This window comes from Poecilia reticulata, chromosome 20, assembly GCF_904066995.2.
Source record: "Poecilia reticulata chromosome 20, P_reticulata-male-v2, whole genome shotgun sequence".
NCBI classification, from domain to species: Eukaryota; Metazoa; Chordata; class Actinopteri; order Cyprinodontiformes; family Poeciliidae; genus Poecilia; species Poecilia reticulata.
Window position 1 is genome coordinate 9,701,395 of NC_088849.1, and position 25,380 is coordinate 9,726,774.

The following is a 25,380-nucleotide window of genomic DNA, read 5'->3' on the forward strand; positions in this document are numbered from 1 at the left end:
GTGAGAATGCATGGAATGCATTCTCACTGATAAAGATAAAGAAAAGCAGAAACACTATAAGTGAGAATGCATGGAATGCATTCTCACTGACTAGAAAATTCCTGCAGAAATTTTAAAGGGCCATGCCAAAGTGTGCCCGTCGGCTTTGACGCAGCGTTATGATGTTAAAAATTAGCATAAATGCTAAAGAAAGCTGCAACGTAGTCAATAACCTGTGGAGAGTCAGTAGCATGTTGACTAAGCTGTAGTTGTACCATTCTTTATGTTAAAATTAATGCATAAGCTAAAATTAGCCAATATGCTAATGTTAGCCTAAAAGCTGGCAGTAGCATGTGGAGCAACAGGACCATGTTGTTTTCATTTTACTACTCCATTCAGTTTACTAAACATGTCTAATAAATGAAAAAAATAGCTAATAGTTAACTTTAGGTAAAAGTGCTAGTGCACTAGTCAAAGGAAGTGAAATGCTAATGTTTGTGCTATGTTATGTTATGATATGCTATGTTAATGTTATAATAATAATAAACAGACATTCTCTTGGGTGTAGAACAATAGGTGCCTGCCATGCAATGCATGGAAGCAGTACTGACTTGCTTCGCAAGTCAGTACTGCTCTCCTTATGCATTGCTATGGCATGCCCCTAATTAAATATATTTTAGGTTTTTACAAAGAGACAGAAACTATTTCATACACTAATCAGTGGCTGACAGGGTTGGATCGGGTTGCAGAATTTTATTTTTAGTGTTGCACACAAGCACAACTCAAGAGCTTGACTAGATTAGAAGAGTCTGAAACCGCTGAAAGAAAAAACAAAAACAGGAGAGATTGAAAGTAAACATCAAACACCAAAATCTAACAGACACAAGAAGCTTTGCAGCTGAATTGTACCAACTCGGAAGACAAACGTGTCTTACTTGTCAATGATGTAGATTACAATGCCAACAACTACCATTCCCACGCCCCCTACTACTGCAAAAACCCAGGCTCCAACTCGAGTTGTACCTTTAACAAGAGAACATGCTCAGTTTTCCCTGAATGGAAAATATATTGGCTTTAAATACTGCAATCTTACATTCATTAGTAGTTTTTGAAGAAGAGTAAAGCTTAACTGATGTCCATGTAATGTTTGTATTTTATAAAGCACAATTTGAACTTATGCAATAGTTCTTCATTAATACAATGAAATTACATGATGAAATGTACCCAGAATAACAGAGTTCTTAAGATACTGACGAGATGGCAAAGCTTTAAAACAATAATTTAATTTCTTTCCAAAATCAACCTTTTATTCTGCTTAAAAATGTTATCTCAAAATCTTTAAGGATTTTAAAAAGAAAACAAAAGAAGAAGCACAACTTACCTTTTGTTCTGAGATTGATCGGTAATGATTTCTGTTTACCCAGATTATTTTCAGCTACACAGAAATACTGTTCACCCTTTTTGAATTTAACCTTGTGATAGATTCCTGTAGCTGCTTTAGTGAGTTTTTCTGCGCCTTTCTTGAACCAGGTGAATCTGGGTGGAGGATTGGCTTTACTGGAGCAGTTCATCTCCACCCAGCTACCTTCTAACACCTCACCTGATGGACTGATGGATGTTGATGTTTTTCTAGGAGCATCTGAGGAAAATGAAACACATGAACTTTATTGATCAGAAACAGATGAACCATGACCTGCTGACAGGATCACTTACATGAAACACTGAGAGTCACTTCTGTCACATATAGTTCCCTCAATTCATCTACAAAATTACTGGCGATACATCTGATTTTGTATCCATCATGTGCGTCTGACAGAGTGATGATCTCCTGGATTTTAGTTGTAAAGGATCCATTGGCGTTGCTCTCTATTTGTCTGAGAGAGTCTTGTTGGAGATTCCAGGTGAGTTCAAGAGGTGAGTGTGGACAGAAAGTCAAAGCTGAACAGCTTACAGCTACAGACTGATGCTCCTTCAGATCACCAGCAGGGATATTAATTCTGGGAGTTAAAACAGGATCTGAAATTTCATATTAGACACACATTTAATTAATGTCCCATGTGTGTCACAGATTTATGCATTTGAAAAAACATGACTTGTGTGTTTAACGAGTTCATTGGACTGAACTAAAATATAAATGCAAGACTTTTGTTTTTGCTCCCATTTTTTATGAGCTACACTCAAAGACATAAAACATTTTCAATATAAACATTTCCCTCAAATATTGCTCACTAATCTGTCTAGATCTGTGATGGATTTCATTGGAATACATAATCTCTCCAGCCTTGCAGGTGTGGCGTATCAAGATCCCGATTACACAGAACGATGACTACACAGGAGTGCCACTGGCAGGCCACAAAAAACACCACTCTGAAATGTCCTGGTTTATCACTCACTCTTTTAACACCCCAGTTTGTGCATGGCCAGCATACTCACCAAACATGTCACCCATTGAACATGGTTGAGATGCTCTGGATCAGCGCATACAACAGCATGTTCCATTTCCTGAAAATATCCATCGACTTTGAACAGCCACTGAATGTTGGTCCACTTTTTAAAGGAATGGACTATCACTCCACAACCAACAAGCTGATCAACTCTATGTGAAGGAGAGTTGATCAGCTCTCCTTCATCTGGTTGGACTGTTTTTCAGACCCACCAATTAAGCAAATAAGTAAGGCACACCGGTGCAGTAATCATTCTGTCTAACTAGTATATTGATATGCTGAAGAGATGGGATGGATAAACTTTTTGAAAGTTTTTGGATTTTTTTGTGTGCTTTTGTAAGTTGGACTCTAGTTTTTGTTCATTACTTATTCATAACTATAATTTTGTCTGCTACAATTGGGTCCACCTCAACAACACATCATGACAAAAACATTGATATTATTGTTTCTCAATGTAAATGAACTTTTCTTTGAAATTACAACAAAAAAGTTTTTAGACCTCAAATAATGAGGTTATTTTGACCATTTCTCATTGTTTTGCAAATAAAGGTACACGTTTGCATGGTTTTTCAGAGACATGTCAGTAGTTCATAAAATAAAAGAACAATGTTCATTTTACATATCTATATAAAGAAAATGAGAGCAACTAACAACTGGTCTCTAAATTCTCTCTCACTGTGTATATATAGAAATGATCTTATTCAAAAAGATGAGCATTACCAGTGATCTCAATACAGATGGTTGAGTTCTCACTACCAAGCTCATTTGTGGCCTGACAGTAATAGTATCCTTCTTCAGTAGGAGTAGCACTGAAGCCGTAAACTTGCTTCTCAGATACTTTAATGGGTCCATGGTTGCTGTTCTTGAACCAGGTGAATCTGTGTGGAGGTTTGGCTCTGCTGGAGCAGCTCAGCTCCACCCAGCTACCTGCTGACACCAAAGCTGATGGACTGATGGATGCTGAGGTGTCTTTTGGAGCATCTGAGGAAAATGAGATACATGAACTTTATTGATCAGAAACAGCTGAACAATGACCTGCTGACAGGATCACTTACATGAAACATTGAGAGTCACTTCTGTCTCTACTGTCTTGTTTCCTCCAATCACATGATATCTGGCAGAACATGTGATGTTGTATCCATCATGTGTGTCTGACAGAGTGATGCTCTTCTGGATTTTAGTTGTAAAGGTTCCATCTGGGTTTTCCTGTGTTTCTCTTTCAGAGTCTTGTTGGAGATTCCAGGTGAGTTCAGGAGATGAGTTTGGACAGTGAGTGAGAGCTGAGCAGGTTACAGTGACAGACTGATGCTCCTTCAGGTCAGAGGGAACATTAATGCTGGGAGTCAGAGAAGCATCTGAAATTTCACATCAGACACAAATAATGTCCTAAGTGGGTATCATAGATTTATGCATGTAAAAAAATAAGATTGTTGTGTGGTCCAACATTCATTGGAAATATACATACACTGAATACAATTGTGAACGTAACACTTTTTTGCTCCCATTTTTAATGACTCAAAGACCAAAAACATTTTCAGTATAATGATTTCGCTCAAATATTGTTCACTACTCTGTCTAAATCTGATAGTGCACTAATTTTTCACCAGGATTTTGTATTTGACGATGGTAGAGTGTGACCACTGCACAGTCTTCTCCAACTCATCCCAAAGATTCTCAATGGGGTTAAGGTCTGGACTCTGTGGTGGACAATCCATGTGTGAAAATGATGCCTCGTGCTCCCTGAACGAGTCTTTGACAATCTGAGTTTGATGAATCCTGGCATTGTCATCTTTGAATATGCTCATAAATGAGGGAAGAAAAACCTTTGAATGGCTTTCCTCTGTTGCTTATCCACCACCACAAAGTCCGGTTGGTTTGCCATGACCATTTTGTCTGTCTAGATCTGGAAGTCCCACAGAATCTTAGCTCGGTCATTCTCCGCCACCTTTGGGGGTGTTGCCCACTTTGATCTCTTGGCTTCTAGTCTATATTCTGCACAGATGTTCCTGTACACTATGCCCGCCACTTGGTTATGTCGTTCCATGTATGCTTTCCCTGCCAGCATCTTGCACCCTGCTGTTATGTGCTGGACTGCCTCAGGGGCCTTTAGCTCAATGGGTAAGTCACCCAACTTTCCCACTGTAGACCTGGGTTCGAATCCGGGCCGAGGCAAAGATCCAACAAGTCAATTGAGCTATCCAGTGTGGGTCCTTAGGCAAGACTCTTTGCGCTACTATATATATATATATATATATATATATATATATATATATATATATATATATATATATATATATATATATATATACATACATATATATATATACACACACATTTCATGTTTAAGATGAAATGTGTGTATATGTGTTTCAGTTACATATACAGTTATGAAAAAGATTAAGAAACCACTGCACTGAGTCCCATTGAAATAACTCATGGTTATTCCACCAAATCTTAATTTCTGAACTCTTCTTGAGTTAAAACATCAGCATTATTGTTTTTAAAGGAATATGAACTTGTTTTCTTTGCAGTATATGAGGTCTGAAAGCACTGAAATTTTCAGCATGACATTTTCAGTACTGGATAAAATAAAAGAACAATGATCATTTACTTACACATATACCTATAAAAAGTAAAATCAGAGAAACGTATCATTTTAAGTGGTCTCTTAATTTTTTCCAGCTCTGTATATATGTTTATAAATATAAATAAATTGGAAAAAATAAAAAAAACAAAAAACAACAACGTGCATTACCAATAAGGTCAAGACAGGTGTCTTCCGATTTCTCATGACCATGCTCATTTCTAGACACCAGAATTAAGCAAACAGCACATTTCAAACTGGTCTTTCAATGTGGCCTTCCTAAGACACAGCTGTAATCAATCTGTTTATACACACCCACACACACACACACACACATACACACACACACACACACACACATATATATATATATATATATATATATATATATATATATATATATATATATATATATATATATATATATATATATATATATATATATATATATATATATATATAATATATATATATATATATATATATATCAAATACATGGACCATCACTCCACAACCAACAAGCTGATCAACTCTATGTGAAGGAGATGTGTTGCACTGAGAGTGAAATGGTGGTCACACCAGATACTGACTGGTTCTGAGACACCAGAATTAAGCAAACAGCACATTTCAAACTGGTCTTTCAATGTGGCCTTCCTAAGACACAGCTGTAATCAATCTGTTTATACACACCCACACACACATATATAATATATATATATATATATATATATATATATATATATATATATATATATATATATATATATATATATATATATATATATATATTATGAGTAGACATGAGATTATGTTTTTAAAAAAACATGCATTACCATTGATGTCAAGACAGATGCTTTTTGATTTATCAGTACCAAGCTCATTTGTAGCCTCACAGTAATAGTCTCCTGGCTCAGTAGCATTGAAGCTGTAAACCTGCCCATCAAATACATTAGTGGCTCCTTGTTCACTCTTCCTGAACCAGGTGAATCTGAGTGGAGGTTTGGCTCTGCCGGAGCAGCTCAGCTCCACCCAGCTACCTGGTGACACCAAACCTGATGGACTGATGGATGCTGAGGTGTTTCTAGGAGCATCTGATGAAAATGAGACACACATGAACTTTATTAATCAGAAACGGCTGAATCATGACCTGCTGACCGAATCACTTACATGAAACACTGAGAGTCACTTTTGTCTCTGCTATGTTGCTTTTGTCAGCCGCAGGATGTCCGGAAGAACATGTGATGTTGTATCCATCATGTGTGTCTGACAGAGTGATGTTCTCCTGGATTTTAGTTGTAAAAGTTCCATCTGTGTTTTCCTCTGTTTTCCCAACAGAGTCTTGTTGGAGATTCCAGGTGAGTTCAGGAGGTGAGTTTAGACAGGGAGTGAAAACTGAGCAGGTTACAGTGACAGACTGATGCTCCTTCAGGTCAGAGGGAAGATTAATGCTGGGAGTCAGAGGAGCATCTGAAATTCCACATTAGACACACGTTTAAGTGATAATCTATCTGTGTGTCACATATTTATGCATATCATAAACATGATTGTTGTGTGTTTGATAAATGCATTGGGAATATGTATATTTACTAAAGAAAAATATAAACAAAACATTTGTGATTTTGCTCCCATTTTTCATGAGCTGAACCAAAATACCTAAAACATTTTCAATATAAACATTTCTCTCAAACATTGTTCATTAACCTGTCTTAAGCTGTGGTAGTGAACACTTTTCTTTTGAATACATAATCCTTTCTGCCTGTGGCGTATCAAGATCCCAATTACACAGAATGATGACTACACAGGAGTGCCACAGGCAGGCCACAATAAAACACCACTCTGAAATGTCCTGGTTTATCACTCACTCTTTCAACACCCCAGTTGTGCATGGCCAGCATACTCACCAAACATGTCACCCATTGAACATGGTTGGGATGCTCTGGATCAGACAACAGCATGTTCCAGTTCCTGAAAATATCCATCAGCTTTGCACAGCCATTAAATGTTGGTCCACATTTTAAAGGACTGGACCATCACTCCACAACCAACAAGCTGATCAACTCTATGTGAAGGAGATGTGTTGCACTGAGAGTGAAATGGTGGTCACACCAGATACTGACTGGTTCTGAGACACCAGAATTAAGCAAACAGCACATTTCAAACTGGTCTTTCAATGTGGCCTTCCTAAGACACAGCTGTAATCAATCTGTTTATACACACCCACACACACACACACACACACACATATATATATATATATATATATATATATATATATATATATATATATATATATATATATATATATATATATATATATATATATATATATATATATATATATATTATGAGTAGACATGAGATTATGTTTTTAAAAAAACATGCATTACCATTGATGTCAAGACAGATGCTTTTTGATTTATCAGTACCAAGCTCATTTGTAGCCTCACAGTAATAGTCTCCCGGCTCAGTAGCATTGAAGCTGTAAACCTGCCCTGAAGAGACGTTAAAGGATCCACGTTTGCTGTTCTTGAACCAGGTGAATCTGGGTGGAGGTGTGGCTCTGCTGGAGCAGCTCAGCTCCACCCAGCTACCTGTTGACACAAAACCTGATGGACTGATGGATGCTGAGGTGTTTCTAGGAGCATCTGAGGAAAATGAGACACATGAACTTTATTGATCAGAAACAGCTGAACAATGAACTGCTGATAGGATCACTTACATGAAACACTGAGAGTCACTTTTCTCTCTAATGTCTTGTCTCCTCCATTCACAGGATATCTGGCAGAACATGTGATGTTGTATCCATCATGTGTGTCTGACAGAGTGATGTTCTTCTGGATTTTAGTTGTAAAGGTTCCATCTGTGTTTTTCTCTGTTTGTCTGACAGAGTCTTGTTGGAGATTCCAGGTGAGTTCAGGAGATGAGTGTTCACAGTGAGTGAGAGCTGAGCAGGTTACAGTGACAAACTTATGCTCCTTCAGGTCAGAGGGAACATTAATGCTGGGAGTCAGAGAAGCATCTGAAATTTCACATTAGACACACATTTAACTGATGTTCTATGTGTGTGTCACATATTTATATATGTAAGAAAACATGATTGTTGAGTGTTTAATCCCTCGGGTCTGTCGCGTATCAAGATTCCGATTACACATAGGTGTAAATGCCGGGGCGCGCGAGAGTGGAGGGATTCCGGACCCCCCAATCTCGGGAAAGTCTAGAATTCTCCCCGCAAAAGAAATATTGAAGCAAATCCTTGCATTTAAACAATATAAATATAAAAAAGGCAATAGAAACAAAGAACGAAGACAATCTGCCATTTATCTAAGAAAAAAATAAGAATTAATTTTTACGCCCCCCCCACCATTATTAGAACAATGGTTCAGTCAAAAGTCAAGGACGAACAACAGCTGCGCTGCAGAACGACACAAGCTGCGTTAGAGCCGCTGGAGAGAGGAACTACCCAGATAGCACAGAATGATTGAAACAACATTGAATCAACGTTGAACGCTGACGTTGAAACAACATTGAAAGTGGTCCGTGACTTGTATGTTGAATTAACGTTATGTCAGTTATGGTTGAAACCCTATCAATATTGATGATTCAACAATCATTTGTATGTCAATTTACATGCATATTTGTGTTGATATTGCATTGAATCAGTTAGGAATCAACATTGATTCAACCTTCATCTGAATGTGGTTCTCCACGCATATTTCTGTTGAGTTTACATTGAATCAATGTTGATTCAACATTCATTTGACTGTGGATCTGGACACATATTTCTGTTGATTTTAAATTGAATCAGTTACGAGTCAATGTTGATTCAACCATCATCTGAATTTGGATGTACATGCAGATTTGGGTTGATTTCATATTGAATGAAAGCTAAGGATTTATGTACATTTTAGGTCTGATAGGTCTACATAACATACCACTAAAAGTTTCTTCACTGCTTTTAAACACTATATTATTGGCAAAACAACATAGGTTTGGTATCCTTATTACTTGCTTACCGTTGAACATCTGCTTCTAATTCTGCTGCACCCACCGCCCCCGCTCAGGAATGTTTTACTTTGTCGACATTTTACTTCAGTATGTTTCTTCCTCACTCATTATCCTTAATCTTTAATAATCAATGATTATTATACAACAATCAAGTTGTTCGAACCTCAATTTTCATAATGTAATAAAATCAAATGATACAGAACATATATTATTATAACGTTCAACTGATTATACATATATAATCAGTTGATATAATCAGTTTTACATTACAGACATTTTTTATTGACATGTATATTATTATTGTTTTAAACCTGTTACAAACCATAATCATTATTAAATCATTATACAGGGTTTACTGTTATTTCTCTGGCCTTTATTCCGTTTTCTGCGTGTACCTGGACAGATCTCACATGCTTATACCAGATTTCATGACACAACGTAGAGTCTTTAAAACCATAAATAAAATCAGAATATTTTAGAAAACGGGTGCTGAGCCTTATATTTAAGTTATAATACTTCCCGAATATTCAATTTCTACATATTTATAGGTCTTAACAAGGAAACCCCCCCCACAATAAATAAATAAAAGTTTAAAGCAACTTAAGTAATAATTTAAATAACACATGACTTGTATAGAGAACCACTGCAATAAATCAATATTTATGAGGAATTTTATTAAGTCAAGTTATTTATTAAAACTAGTTTTTATTTATAGCCGTAAGTTTTTGTAAAGGTGTAGCAGAGATTAGATCTGTGACACTGACCCAAACTCATAAGCAACATTTGAATCTTAGTTTGACTTCTATCGGTCTCAACAGGTTGCTTATTGAGAAAATCACTTTTGTTATTCATTGCTACTTACTAGTCATTTTTGATGGTGCAGCTTGAAAACAAGCAAAGAAAATTTTAAACCACATTTTAATTAAATTTGCCGACCCCCCCAAAGTTGGTCTTAAAAAATGTCCCTGTTTGAGGTCCCCCCCAATAATGAGATGGGATTTACGCCCTTGCAATTACACAGAACGATTACTACACAGGAGTGCCACGGGCAGACTACAATAAAACACCACTCTGAAATGTCCTGGTTTATCACTCACTCTTTTAACACCCCAGTTTGTGCATGGCCAGCATACTCACCAAACATGTCACCCATTGAACATGGTTCAATGGGTGACATGGTTCACCCATTGAACCATGTCATATGGTTCAATGGGTTCAATGGCATAAAAAAAAAAATTCCCTTCTCACCCTCCGCGGGTGGTCTGTTTCATCCTCTGAGCTCGGGTCCTCTACCAGAGGCCTGGGAGCTTGAGGGTTCTGCGCAGTATCTTGGCTGTGCCTAGAACTGCACATTTCTGGACTGAGATGTCTGATGTTGTTCCTGGGATCTGTTTGAGCCACTGCTCCAGTTTGGGGGTGACTGCCCCGAGGACCACAGGCACCACTGTGGTCTTCACCTTCCAGGTCTTTTCCAGTTCCTCCCTGAGGCCCTGGTATTTCTCCAATTTCTCATGCTCCTTTTTCCTGATGTTGTAGTCACTTGGTATTGCTACATCCACCACAACGGCTTTCCTCTGTTCTTTATCCACCACCACAATGTCCGGTTGGTTCGACATTACCATTCTGTCTGTCTGGATCTGGAAGTCCCACAGGATCTTAGCTCGGTCATTCTCCACCACTTTTGGGGGTGTTCCCCACTTTGATCTCGGGGCTTCCAGTCCATATTCTGCACAGATGTTCCTGTACACTATGCCCGCCACTTGGTTATGTCGTTCCATGTACGCTTTCCCTGCCAGCATCTTGCACCCTGCTATTATGTGCTGGACTGTCTCAGGGGCCTCCTTGCACAACCTACACCTTGGGTCTTGTCTGGTGTGGTAGATCTGAGCCTCTATTGCTCTGGTGTTTAGGGCCTGTTCCTGGGCGGCCAGGATGAGTGCCTCTGTGCTGTCCTTGAGTCCAGCTTTCTCCAGCCATTGGTAGGTTTTCCTGACATCAGCCACTTCAGTTATTTGTCTGTGGTACATCCCATGTATGGGCTTGTCCTCCCATGATGGTACTTCCAGCACCTTGTCTTCTGTTCCCCATTGCCTGAGACATTCGCTGAGCACATCGTCCGTTGAGGCTTTGTCCTTGATGTATTTATGGATCTTGGATGTTTCATCATGGTCAGTGGCTCTCACACTCACTAGTCCTCTGCCTCCTTCCTTACGGCTCGTGTACAGTCTCAGGGTGCAGGATTTGGGGTGGAACCCTCCATGCATGGTTAGTAGCTTCCTAGTCTTAACATCCGTGGCCTTCATCTCTTCCATTGGCCAGCTAATTATTTCGGCAAGGTATCTGATTACTGGTAAGGCATAGCTGTTTATTGCACGGATCTTGTTCTTGCCATTGAGCTGGCTTCTCAGGACTTGCCTTATTCGTTGGAGGTATTTGGCTGTGGCTCCTTTCCTTGTGACCTCATCGAGGTTGCCATTTGCTTGTGGTATTCCCAGGTACTTGTAGCTGTGCTCTATGTCTGCTATTGTTCCTTCTGGGAGTGAGAACCCTTCTGTGTGGGCGACCTTCCCTCTCTTTGTAACCATCCGACCACACTTCTCTAGTCCGAATGACATCCCAATGTCAGTGCTATAGATCCTGGTGGTGTGGATCAGTGAGTCGATGTCTCGCTCGCTCTTGGCGTACAGCTTGATGTCATCCATGTAGAGGAGGTGACTGATCGTGGTCCCATTCTTGAGTCGGTATCCGTAGCCAGTCTTGTTGATGATTTGACTGAGAGGGTCCAGGCCTATGCAGAACAGCAGTGGGGACAGAGCATCTCCTTGGTATATGCCACATTTGATGCACACTTGTGCAAGTGGTTTGCAGTTGGCTTCAAGGGTGGTTTTCCACAGCCCCATGGCATTTGCAATGAAGGCTCTTAGAGTCCTATTGATGTTGTACATCTCTAAGCATTCAATGATCCAAGTGTGTGGCATTGAGTCATAGGCTTTCTTGTAATCAATCCAAGCGGTACACAGGTTGGTGTGTCGGGTTTTGCAGTCTCGGGCGACTGTGTGGTCTACAAAGAGTTGGTGTTTGGCTCCTCTGCTATTTATGCCTATGCCCTTCTGTGCCTTGCTCATGTATTTATCCATGTGCCCGCTTATCTTAGCCGCTATGATGCCTGACACGAGCTTCCATGTTGTAGAGAGACAGGTTATTGGCCGATAGTTGGACGGGACTGAACCCTTCGAGGGTTCCTTCTGTATCAGGATTGTGCGCCCTTCAGTTAACCATTCAGGGTGAGTCCCATTTTGTAGCAGCTGGTTCAGTTGAGCTGCCAGTCGCTCATGGAGGGCAGTGAGTTTCTTAAGCCAGTAGTCATGGATCATGTCAGGTCCTGGTGCTGTCCAGTTTTTCATACCCGAGACTCTGTCTTGGACATCTGCCACAGTGATGGTTACCGGGGCTTGTTCAGGGAGGTTGCTGTGGTCCTCTCGTAGAGAGGTTAGCCACTGTGCATTGCTGTTGTGGGACGCCTCCCTTTCCCATATGCCTTTACAGTATTGTTCAGTCTCCAGCCTGGGTGGGTCTGCTCTGTTATTACCCTGCCATTGAGAGTACACTTTAGCTGGTTGGGTGGAGAAGAGCCGGTTAATCCCCCTGGCTTCATTTTCTCTCGTGTATCTCTTTAGACGGCTGGCCAAGGCTTGGAGCCTTTGTTTGGCAGTTTCGAGTGCTTCAGGTATGGGCATCTGGCTGTACTTCTTGGGTACTGATCTTTTCATTGCACCCCTTTGGAGCTCTGACAGTTGGCTCACTTCCCTCCTTGTTATCTTGATCTTAGCCTCTAACCGTCTTTTCCATGGTGGGTATTGGGTCTCATGGTTGCTCTTATAACCAAGCATCTCAAGGATCACTGATGCTGAGTTGTATATCAGCTCATTGGTTTCTGTTATGGTGTTGGTAGGGATCGTTCTCAATGCTGCATTCACATCTTGAATGAGACTTTCTGATGGTACTTCACTCAGCCGTTGTAATTGGCGTCGGGGTCGTCTGGTGTTCATTCGGGCCATGATTCTCTCTCTCAGGTCAGTTGCTGCCTCGTTCAGCTCAGATGGTTCGTTCATTACTGGGGAGTGGGCGGGGAGTTGTAGTTGACTCCCTTCTGACCTGGCATCCTGGCTCCTTCCCCTTGCCGTAGCACTTGTGTCGTACCTCGTCAATCTCAAGTTGTGACAGCAGTTGCCGTTTGCGGATGTTGGAACACTGAGCTACTAGTTGTTTGGCAGTTAGTGTTGACTGGGGATGTCGAGCTAACCATTCCTCCCACAGTCTTTGCATGTAGCCCTTCTGACTAGGATTGCTTGAGTAGTAGCATTCCAACAGATCCATGTTTTCACCTCTCGCCCATTTCCGTCTTGTTCCAGTAGCCCATTTTTCATCAGGGTGCTCTGGTTCCCCAGCACCTGACGCAGACCTTGTTTGGCCGGGCGACGTCTGAGCCGGCATGTTGTGCTTATTTGTGTCTCTCATGGTATGAGGTAGGCTATATAGCTCCAAGGGTCTTGCCTAAGGACCCACACTGACAGCTCAATGTCACCGTTGTAACATTATATATATATATATATATATATATATATATATATATATATATATATATATATATATATATATATATATATATATATATATATAATTTAAATAGCCAAATATTCAGTTTGGTTATTTTTTAAGCTCCTCTGTCATTTGACATGTTATAATTAACACCTTTGATTGGCGCACATGGAGACATGATAGACTTTACGCAAAGAGTTTATCGCAGAGGAAACTAAAATCAATCAAATAAAAAATCCTTTCTGAATATCATCTCATGGACACTGAACTAAATGCGTCTTTCTGACTGGGAGCTGACAGCCTGTTGATGAGTTACACCTTGGCTAGGAAGCTCTGCTTTGACAGGTAAAAATATTTCGGGTCGGACCAGAATTATTTGCCTGATGGAGGCTCGGGCTTCTAATGAGTTTACATTTAATGAGTTTGCAGCACACACAGAAAACCTAAAGAGAATATTGTTGTAGTATAAGTAGAGGAATAACAGCTGACTGTTGAGAGAGGAAAGAAATTAAAGTGCAGATCCGTTAGGCAGAAACAAGCGCAGAGCGCTGGGCAATAAATGCGCATAAATGCTCCACCGTTACGCTCCAATTAATCACACATGAGACGACAAACGACAAATATACAATATATAGTTACACTGCTTACGTTAATGGTGTTTTAAAAACAAAACCAGTAAAAACTTAACTGAGTTAATATGTCAGATTCCCTCCTCACCCTCGTATTGATAAGAATAGAGAGCAGTTCGCTGGTTTCTGTCCAGACTGTGATCAAGCGCAGCTGACCACTTGGTGCGCAGACAGTTTCAACTTTACGCACAGAGAACATCGTGGAGCTCATTATTAATCATACTAAGAACAATATCTGTCAGAGAATCATCTCTGATCTGGACGCTTTAACGGACCAGAGTGTTTGGAGCGCCTAGCGCAGCTGATCCGCTTCTGCTGGGTTTTTCTCCCGCTGCGGGATCAGGAAACGATCAGAGTTCTGTCGTCTTCTAATCACGTAATTTCATGAATTGTTACCTGATTTCGAAAACGTTCTCGCAGAGAAATAATAAATGTTTCATTTGATGACTACAAATTGGAAATAAAATGATTTTTTTCTTTGACGGACAATAAAAAAACTCTAGCGTAACCTCTGCTCCAAACTACGAACATTGTCGGCACCTCTTCGGTTTTTTCTCTTTTTTGCGGAGGATCAATAAATAACTTATTGGTGTTTTACCATCACCACCAGGTATGAAGTGCTTTGGCCTTTGAGTTGCACCACAGTGCAGCACAACTGAAACATCCAGGAGTCTTTATGAGTACAAGTATAAAGGAGGCTGGTATCGCGCCTGATATAAATCTATTTATTTATGTCATCACATGGACTTATATAAAGTTTTATACATTTCTTTTCATATATTTATTATTGTTTTTCTTCTTTAGATATTAGGTTGACTTAGAATGATTCCAAATAATGTACAGGAATAACCTGGTGCTGTTACATGTCAATCATCAGGGGGGGGGCACTGGGGGGGCCAATCAGATGACCCCCCACTGGCTCCTCCACTGCTGGGAGAGAGAGTGAAAACAGTCACGATAAGCTCCTTCTGTTTGGTTACTTCTTGCTTGTTGCTCCTTGATCAGTGTTCATAGTTGAGCGTTATTTACCGTCGAGGCATTGCCTCAATTGCTATGTTTAATGGTACAGACAGTGGTGGTTTCTTACATCAGCAATATGGGCAAATGCCCAGGGCGTTATCTTTTTAGGGATGGCATGAGACTATCACACATTGTAGCACAGAGATGGAATATTTAATATTGGTAAAATGTATTAAGTATTTAATATCTAGGTGTTTTTAAGGAAATATGGATCTTTCAGATCATTTTGAGAAGCAATTTTGATCATATTTTACATTTATTGTGTCATGTAGCGCGGGGCCCTGGTCTTGGTCATGACTTGGTCTCGGACCCTAAAAAGTCTTGGTCTTGTCTCGGTCTCGATACACTCTGGTCTTGGTCTTGTCTTGGTCTCGGGTTAGGTGGTCTTGAACACAACACTGACACACATATATACTTATATATATACTGCTCAAAAAATAGCATTTTTTTGAGCACTGGCAATGTGCATATATATATATATATATATATATATATATATATATATATATATATATATATATATATATATATATATATATATATATAAAGTAGACATGAAATTTAGCTTTTAAAAAAACATGTATTACCATTGATTTCAAGACAGATGATTTTTGATCTTTTACTACCAATCTCATTTGTGGCCTCACAGTCATAGTCTCCTGGCTCAGTAGCATTGAAGCTATAAACCTGCTCTGAAGAGACGTTAAAGGGTCCACCTCTGTTCTTCTTGAACCAGGTGAATCTGGGTGGAGGTGTGGCTCTGCTGGAGCAGCTCAGCTCCACCCAGCTACCTGCTGACACAAAACCTGATGGACTGATGGATGCTGAGGTGTTTCTAGGAGCATCTGAGGAAAATGAGACACATGAACTTTATTGATCAGAAACAGCTGAACCATGACCTGCTGATAGGATCACTTACATGAAACACTGAGAGTCACTTCTTTCTCTGCTGTCTTGTCTCCTCCAATCACAGGATATCTGGCAGAACATGTGATGTTGTATCCATCATGTGTGTCTGACAGAGTGATGTTCTTCTGGATTTTAGTTGTAAAGGTTCCATCTGTGTTTTTCTCTGGTTTTACAACAGAGACTTGTTGGAGATTCCAGGTGAGTTCAGAAGGCTTCACCTCTGGACACAGAGGTGAAGCTGAGCAGGTTACAGTGACAGAGTCATGCTCCTTCAGGTCAGAGGGAACATTAATGCTGGGAGTCAGAGAAGCATCTGAAATTTCACATTAGACACACATTTAACTGATGTTCTATGTGTGTGTCACATATTTATATATGTAAGAAAACATGATTGTTGAGTGTTTAATCCCTCGGGTCTGTCGCGTATCAAGATTCCGATTACACATAGGTGTAAATCCCGGGCGCGCGAGAGTGGGGGGGGATTGCGGACCCCCCAATCTCGGAAAAGTTTAGAACTGTCCCAGCAAAAGAGATAATGAAAGAAATCCTTGTATTGAAACAATATCAATATAAAAAAGGCAATAGAAACAAAGAACGAAGACAATCTGCCATTCATCTAAGAAAGCATAAGAATTAATTTTTAGGTCCCCCCACCATTATTAGAACAATGGTTCAGTCCAAAGTCAAGGAGGAGCAACAGCTGCGCTGCTGAATGACACAAGCTGCGTTAGAGCGGCTGGAGAGAGGAGCTAGCTGTTAGCTGTGGCTCAGCATCACTCACAAAAAACCCTCCAGTAAGTAAATACTGGACTTATAAAGCAAAAGACATGTCACAGATTTTATTTACTTTCACTGCTCAATAGGAAGAAATGCATTAACAATAAAAATGAGGCCACAGTTCGTTATTTTATTACTTATGTTGAATCATGATAAACTGCCACCTTATGCCTTGGAAATCAAAACTAACTAAACTGCTACATTTATTTCATAGATTTAGCTCCTTTTTCTGTCTAAGTTAGCCATAATTTCAATTATATTTACCTCTCTAACTCTTACTTTAATAAGAAGAGTTTGAAACTGGAGCAACTGAGTTACCAATAGCCGGCAGCTCAGTATGGGAGACGAAAACAGAGGGGCTACAGCAGCCGACAGTAAATAAAACTAAAGTAAAAATAAAGTAGGCTATGCCTTTATTTCTTAAAATATCCATCCATCAGATTTGCACAGCCAGTCCACATTTTAAAGGATACTGACTGGTTCTCAGACCGCAGAAATTAAGAAAACCGCACATTTCAAATTGGTCTTTTAATGCATGTGGCCTTCCTAAGACACAGCTGTAATCAATCTGTGTATATATATATATAATCCACACACAGGTCAAAAAATTAGCATATTGTGATAAAGTTCATTATTTTCCATAATGTAATGATAAAAATTAAACTGTCTGATATTTTAGATTTATTCCACACCATCTGAAATATATCAGGTCTTTTATTGTTTTAATACTGATGATTTTGGCGTACAGCTCATGAAAACCCAAAATACCTGTGTCAAAAAATTAGCATATCATGAAAAGGTTCTCTGAACGAGCAGTTAACCTCATCATCTGAATCAACAAAGTAACTCTAAACACCTGCAAAAGATTCCTGAGGCTTTTAAAAACTCCCAGCCTGGTTCATTACCCAAAACCGCAATCATGGGTAAGACTGCTGACCTGACTGCTGTCCAGAAGGCCATCATTGACACCTTCAACAAGAGGGTAAGACACAGAAATACATTTCTGAACGAATAGCATGTTTGCAGAGTGCTGTATGAAGTGGGAAGTCTGTGGGAAGGAAAAAGCGTGGCAGAAAACGCTGCACAACGAGAAGAGGTGACCGGACCCTGAGGAAGATTGTGGAGAAGGGCCGATTCCAGACCTTGGGGACCTGTGGAAGCAGTGGACTGAGTCTGGAGTAGAAACATTTAGAGCCACCGTGCACAGGCGTGTGCAGGAAAGGGGCTATAGGTGCTGCATTCCCCAGGTCAAGCCACTTTTGAACCAGAAACGGTGGCAGAAGCGCCTGACCTGGGCTACAGAGAAGCAGCACTGGACTGTTGATCAGTGGTCCAAAGTACTTTTTTCAGATGAAAGCAAATTTTGCATGTCATTCAAAACTCAAGGTGCCAAAGTCTGGAGGAAGACTGGGGAGAAGGAAATGCCAAAATGCCAGAAGTCCAGTGTCAAGAACCCACAGTCAGTGATGATCTGGGGAGCCATGTCAGCTGCTGGTGTTGGTCCACTGTGTTTTATCAAGGCAGGGTCAATGCAGCAGCTATCAGGAGACTTTGGAGCACTTCATGCTTCCATCTGCTGAAAAGCTTTATGGAGATGAAGATTTCATTTTTCAGCACAACTTGGCACCTGCTCACAGTGCCAAAACCACTGACCATGGTATTACTGTGCTCAATTGGCCTGCCAACTCTCCTGACCTGAACCCCATAGAGAATCTGTGGGATATTGTGAAGAGAAAGTATGAGAAGCAACACCCAACACTCTGGATGAGCTTAAGGCCGCTATCGAAGCATCCTGGGCCTCCATAACACCTCCGCAGTGCCACAGGCTTATTGCCTCCATGCCACGCCGCATTGAAGGCTGCAAAAGGATTCCTGACCAGGTATTGAGTGCATAACTGAACATAAGTATTTGAAGGTTGACTTTTCTGGTATTAAAACACTTTTCTTTCATTGGTCGGATGAAATATGCTAATTTTTTGAGACAGGGCTTTTGGGTTTTCATGAGCTGTACGCCAAAGTCATCAGTATTAAAACAATAAAAGACCTGAAATATTTCAGTTGGTGTGCAAAGAATCTAAAATATATGACAGTTTAATTTTTATCATTACATTATGGAAATAAAGAACTTTATCACAATATGCTAATTTTTTAGAAGGACCTGTATATATTTATTATGAGTAGACATGAAATTATGTTTTTAAAAAAACAGGCATTACCATTGATGTCAAGACAGATGATTTTTGATCTCTCACTACCAAGCTCATTTGTGGCCTCACAGTAAAACACTCCCGGCTCAGTAGCATTGAAGCTGTAAACCTGCCCTGAAGAGACGTTAAAGGATCCACGTTTGCTGTTCTTGAACCAGGTGAATCTGGGTGGAGGTGTGGCTCTGCTGGAGCAGCTCAGCTCCACCCAGCTACCTGTTGACACCAAACCTGATGGACTGATGGATGCTGAGGTGTTTCTAGGAGCATCTGAGGAAAATGAGACACATGAACTTTATTGATCAGAAACAGCTGAACCATGAACCATGACCTGCTGATAGGATCACTTACATGAAACACTGAGAGTCACTTTTGTCTCTGCTGTCTTGTCTCCTCCAATCACAGGATATCTGGCAGAACATGTGATGTTGTATCCATCATGTGTGTCTGACAGAGTGAATCTCATCTGGATTTTAGTTGTAAAGGTTCCATCTGTGTTTTTCTCTGGTTTTAGATCAGAAACTTGTTGGAGATTCCAGGTGAGTTCAGAAGGCTTCACCTCTGGACACAGAGGTGAAGCTGAGCAGGTTACAGTGACAAACTCATGCTCCTTCAGGTCAGGCGGAACATTAATGCTGGGAGTCAGAGAAGCATCTGAAATTTCACATTAGACACATATTAGACACACATTAGACACATTAGACACACATTTAACTGATGTTCTATGTGTGTGTCACATAGAACACATATGTCCATATAAATATGTCCATAAATATGTACATATTTATACATATATAAATATGTAAGAAAACATGATTGTTGAGTGTTTAATCCCTCGGGTCTGTCGCGTATCAAGATTCCGATTACACATAGGTGTAAATCCCGGGGCGTGCGAGAGTGGGGGGGGGATTGCGGACCCCCCAATCTCGGAAAAGTTTAGAACTGTCCCAGCAAATGAAATAATAAAAGAAATCCTTGTATTGAAACAATATCAATATAAAAAAGGCAATAGAAACAAAGAACGAAGACAATCTGCCATTCATCTAAGAAAAGCATAAGAATTAATTTTTAGGTCCCCCCCACCATTATTAGAACAATGGTTCAGTCCAAAGTCAAGGAGGAGCAACAGCTGCGCTGCTGAATGACACAAGCTGCGTTAGAGCGGCTGGAGAGAGGAGCTAGCTGTTAGCTGTGGCTCAGCATCACTCACAAAAAACCCTCCAGTAAGTAAATACTGGACTTATAAAGCAAAAGACATGTCACAGATTTTATTTACTTTCACTGCTCAATAGGAAGAAACGCATTAACAATAAAAATGAGGCCACAGTTCGTTATTTTATTACTTATTTTGAATCATGATAAACTGCCACCTTATGCCTTGAAAATCAAAACTAAACTGCTACATTTCTTTCATAGACTTAGCTCCTTTTTCTGTCTAAGTTAGCCAATATTTCAATTATATTTACCTCTCTAACTCTTACTTTAATAAGAAGAGTTTGAAACTGGAGCAGCTGAGTTACCAATAGCCGGCAGCTCAGTATGGCAGACGAAAACAGAGGGGCTACTGCAGCCGACAGTAAATAAAAATAAAGAAAAAATAAAGTAGGCTATGCCTTTATTTCTTAAAATATCCATCCATCAGATTTGCACAGCCGGTGCACATTTTAAAGGATACTGACTGGTTCTCAGACCGCAGAATTAAGAAAACAGCACATTTCAAATTGGTCTTTTATGCATGTGGCCTTCCTAAGACACAGCTGTTAGCATATTGTGATAAAGTTAATTATTTTCCATAATGTAATGATAAAAATTAAACTGTCTGATATTTTAGATTTATTCCACACCATCTGAAATATTTCAGGTCTTTTATTGTTTTAATACTGATGATTTTGGCGTACAGCTCATGAAAACCCAAAATACGTGTCTCAAAAAATTAGCATATCATGAAAAGGTTCTCTGAACGAGCAGTTAACCTCATCATCTGAATCAACAAAGTAACTCTAAACACCTGCAAAAGATTCCTGAGGCTTTTAAAAACTCCCAGCCTGGTTCATTACTCAAAACCGCAATCATGGGTAAGACTGCTGACCTGACTGCTGTCCAGAAGGCCATCATTGACACCTTCAACAAGAGGGTAAGACACAGAAATACATTTCTGAACGAATAGCATGTTTGCAGAGTGCTGTATGAAGTGGGAAGTCTGTGGGAAGGAAAAAGCGTGGCAGAAAACGCTGCACAACGAGAAGAGGTGACCGGACCCTGAGGAAGATTGTGGAGAAGGGCCGATTCCAGACCTTGGGGGACCTGTGGAAGCAGTGGACTGAGTCTGGAGTAGAAACATTTAGAGCCACCGTGCACAGCGTGTGCAGAAAGGGGCTATAGGTGCTGCATTCCCCAGGTCAAGCCACTTTGAACCAGAAACGGTGGCAGAAGCGCCTGACCTGGGCTACAGAGAAGCAGCACTGGACTGTTGATCAGTGGTCCAAAGTACTTTTTTCAGATGAAAGCAAATTTTGCATGTCATTCAAAACTCAAGGTGCCAAAGTCTGGAGGAAGACTGGGGAGAAGGAAATGCCAAAATGCCAGAAGTCCAGTGTCAAGAACCCACAGTCAGTGATGATCTGGGGAGCCATGTCAGCTGCTGGTGTTGGTCCACTGTGTTTTATCAAGGGCAGGGTCAATGCAGCAGCTATCAGGAGACTTTGGAGCACTTCATGCTTCCATCTGCTGAAAAGCTTTATGGAGATGAAGATTTCATTTTTCAGCACAACTTGGCACCTGCTCACAGTGCCAAAACCACTGACCATGGTATTACTGTGCTCAATTGGCCTGCCAACTCTCCTGACCTGAACCCCATAGAGAATCTGTGGGATATTGTGAAGAGAAAGTATGAGAAGCAACACCCAACACTCTGGATGAGCTTAAGGCCGCTATCGAAGCATCCTGGGCCTCCATAACACCTCCGCAGTGCCACAGGCTTATTGCCTCCATGCCACGCCGCATTGAAGGCTGCAAAAGGATCCTGACCAGGTATTGAGTGCATAACTGAACATAAGTATTTGAAGTTGACTTTTCTGGTATTAAAACACTTTTCTTTCATTGGTCGGATGAAATATGCTAATTTTTGAGACAGGGCTTTTGGGTTTTCATGAGCTGTACGCCAAAATCATCAGTATTAAAACAATAAAAGACCTGAAATATTTCAGTTGGTGTGCAAAGAATCTAAAATATATGACAGTTTAATTTTTATCATTACATTATGGAAAATAAAGAACTTTATCACAATATGCTAATTTTTAGAAGGACCTGTATATATATTATTATGAGTAGACATGAAATTATGTTTTTAAAAAAACAGGCATTACCATTGATGTCAAGACAGATGATTTTTGATCTCTCACTACCAAGCTCATTGTGGCCTCACAGTAAAACACTCCCGGCTCAGTAGCATTGAAGCTGTAAACCTGCCCTGAAGAGACGTTAAAGGATCCACGTTTGCTGTTCTTGAACCAGGTGAATCTGGGTGGAGGTGTGGCTCTGCTGGAGCAGCTCAGCTCCACCCAGCTACCTGTTGACACCAAACCTGATGGACTGATGGATGCTGAGGTGTTTCTAGGAGCATCTGAGGAAAATGAGACACATGAACTTTATTGATCAGAAACAGCTGAACCATGAACCATGACCTGCTGATAGGATCACTTACATGAAACACTGAGAGTCACTTTTGTCTCTGCTGTCTTGTCTCCTCCAATCACAGGATATCTGGCAGAACATGTGATGTTGTATCCATCATGTGTGTCTGACAGAGTGAATCTCATCTGGATTTTAGTTGTAAAGGTTCCATCTGTGTTTTTCTCTGGTTTAGATCAGAAACTTGTTGGAGATTCCAGGTGAGTTCAGAAGGCTTCACCTCTGGACACAGAGGTGAAGCTGAGCAGGTTACAGTGACAAACTCATGCTCCTTCAGGTCAGGCGGAACATTAATGCTGGGAGTCAGAGAAGCATCTGAAATTTCACATTAGACACAATATAGACACACATTAGACACATTAGACACACATTTAACTGATTTCTATGTGTGTGTCACATAGAACACATATGTCCATAAAATATGTACATATTATATGTATAAATATGTACATATTATACATATATAAATATGTAAGAAAACATGATTGTTGAGTGTTTAATCCCTCGGGTCTGTCGCGTATCAAGATTCCGATTACACATAGGTGTAAATCCCGGGGCGCGCGAGAGTGGGGGGGGATTGCGGACCCCCCACTCTCGGAAGAGTTTAGAACTGTCCAGCAAATAAAATAATAAAAGAAATCCTTGTATTGAAACAATATCAATATAAAAAAGGCAATAGAAACAAAGAACGAAGACAATCTGCCATTCATCTAAGAAAAGCATAAGAATTAATTTTTAGGTCCCCCCCACCATTATTAGAACAATGGTTCAGTCCAAAGTCAAGGAGGAGCAACAGCTGCGCTGCTGAATGACACAAGCTGCGTTAGAGCGGCTGGAGAGAGGAGCTAGCTGTTAGCTGTGGCTCAGCATCACTCACAAAAAACCCTCCAGTAAGTAAATACTGGACTTATAAAGCAAAAGACATGTCACAGATTTATTTACTTTCACTGCTCAATAGGAAGAAACGCCATTAACAATAAAAATGAGGCCACAGTTCGTTATTTTATTACTTATTTTGAATCATGATAAACTGCCACCTTATGCCTTGAAATCAAAAACTAAACTGCTACATTTCTTTCATAGACTTAGCTCCTTTTTCTGTCTAAGTTAGCCAATATTTCAATTATATTTACCTCTCTAACTCTTACTTTAATAAGAAGAGTTTGAAACTGGAGCAGCTGAGTTACCAATAGCCGGCAGCTCAGTATGGAGACAAAACAGAGGCTACTGCAGCCGACAGTAAATAAAAAAATAAGAAAATAAAGTAGGCTATGCCTTTATTTCTTAAAATATCCATCCATCAGATTGCACAGCCGGTCACATTTTAAAGGATACTGACTGGTTTCTCAGACCGCAGAATTAAGAAAACAGCACATTCAAATTGGTCTTTTAATGCATGTGGCCTTCCTAAGACACAGCTGTTAGCATATTGTGATAAAGTTAATTATTTTCCATAATTAATGATAAAATAAACTGTCTGATATTTTAGATTTATTCCACACCATCTGAAATATTTCAGGTCTTTTATGTTTAATACTGATGATTTTGGCGTACAGCTCATGAAACCCAAAATACGTGTCTCAAAAATTAGCATATCATGAAAAGGTTCTCTGAACGAGCAGTTAACCTCATCATCTGAATCAACAAAGTAACTCTAAACACCTGCCAAAAGATCCTGAGCTTTTTAAAAACTCCCAGCCTGGTTCATTACTCAAAACCGCAATCATGGGTAAGACTGCTGACCTGACTGCTGTCCAGAAGGCCTCATTGACACCTTCAAAAGAGGGTAAGACACAGAAATACATTCCTGAACGAATAGCATGTTTGCAGAGTGCTGTATGAAGTGGGAAGTCTGTGGGAAGGAAAAAGCGTGGCAGAAAACGCTGCACAACGAGAAGAGGTGACCGGACCCTGAGGAAGATTGTGGAGAAGGGCCGATTCCAGACCTTGGGGGACCTGTGGAAGCAGTGGACTGAGTCTGGAGTAGAAACATTTAGAGCCACCGTGCACAGGCGTGTGCAGGAAAGGGGCTATAGGTGCTGCATTCCCAGGTCAAGCCACTTTTGAACCAGAAACGGTGGCAGAAGCGCCTGACCTGGGCTACAGAGAAGCAGCACTGGACTGTTGATCAGTGGTCCAAAGTACTTTTTTCAGATGAAAGCAAATTTTGCATGTCATTCAAAACTCAAGGTGCCAAAGTCTGGAGGAAGACTGGGGAGAAGGAAATGCCAAAATGCCAGAAGTCCAGTGTCAAGAACCCACAGTCAGTGATGATCTGGGGAGCCATGTCAGCTGCTGGTGTTGGTCCACTGTGTTTTATCAAGGGCAGGGTCAATGCAGCAGCTATCAGGAGACTTTGGAGCACTTCATGCTTCCATCTGCTGAAAAGCTTTATGGAGATGAAGATTTCATTTTTCAGCACAACTTGGCACCTGCTCACAGTGCCAAAACCACTGACCATGGTATTACTGTGCTCAATTGGCCTGCCAACTCTCCTGACCTGAACCCATAGAGAATCTGTGGGATATTGTGAAGAGAAG

The 25,380-nt window shown here is 40.3% G+C and overlaps 1 protein-coding gene across 1 annotated transcript; it reads right to left on the reverse strand.

Annotated features, from left to right (window-relative positions):
- Nucleotides 1-717: 717 nt before the first annotated feature.
- LOC145549493 (vascular cell adhesion protein 1-like) lies at nt 718-24,608 on the reverse strand. The gene is made up of 13 exons (XM_081602014.1): nt 24,584-24,608; nt 16,180-16,482; nt 15,848-16,105; nt 7,727-8,026; nt 7,395-7,652; nt 6,175-6,474; nt 5,841-6,098; nt 3,479-3,778; nt 3,144-3,404; nt 1,693-1,995; nt 1,361-1,618; nt 915-1,002; nt 718-797 (listed from the first exon to the last, which is right to left on the reverse strand). Exons 1-13 carry the CDS (start codon nt 24,606-24,608, stop codon nt 779-781), a joined length of 2,931 nt encoding a protein of 976 aa, XP_081458140.1. The 3' UTR covers nt 718-778.
- Between the last annotated feature and the right edge of the window lie 772 nt (nt 24,609-25,380).

Coding starts and splice junctions, on each gene's coding strand:
- LOC145549493 (XM_081602014.1), bottom strand. CDS start 24,608: ATGAGGCCTTCTGGACAGCAGTCAG. Junction 7,653..7,726: donor AGTGACTCTCAGTGTTTCAT/GTAAGTGATCCT, acceptor CATTTTCCTCAG/ATGCTCCTAGAAACACCTCA. Junction 1,003..1,360: donor GATCAATCTCAGAACAAAAG/GTAAGTTGTGCT, acceptor CTCTTGTTAAAG/GTACAACTCGAGTTGGAGCC.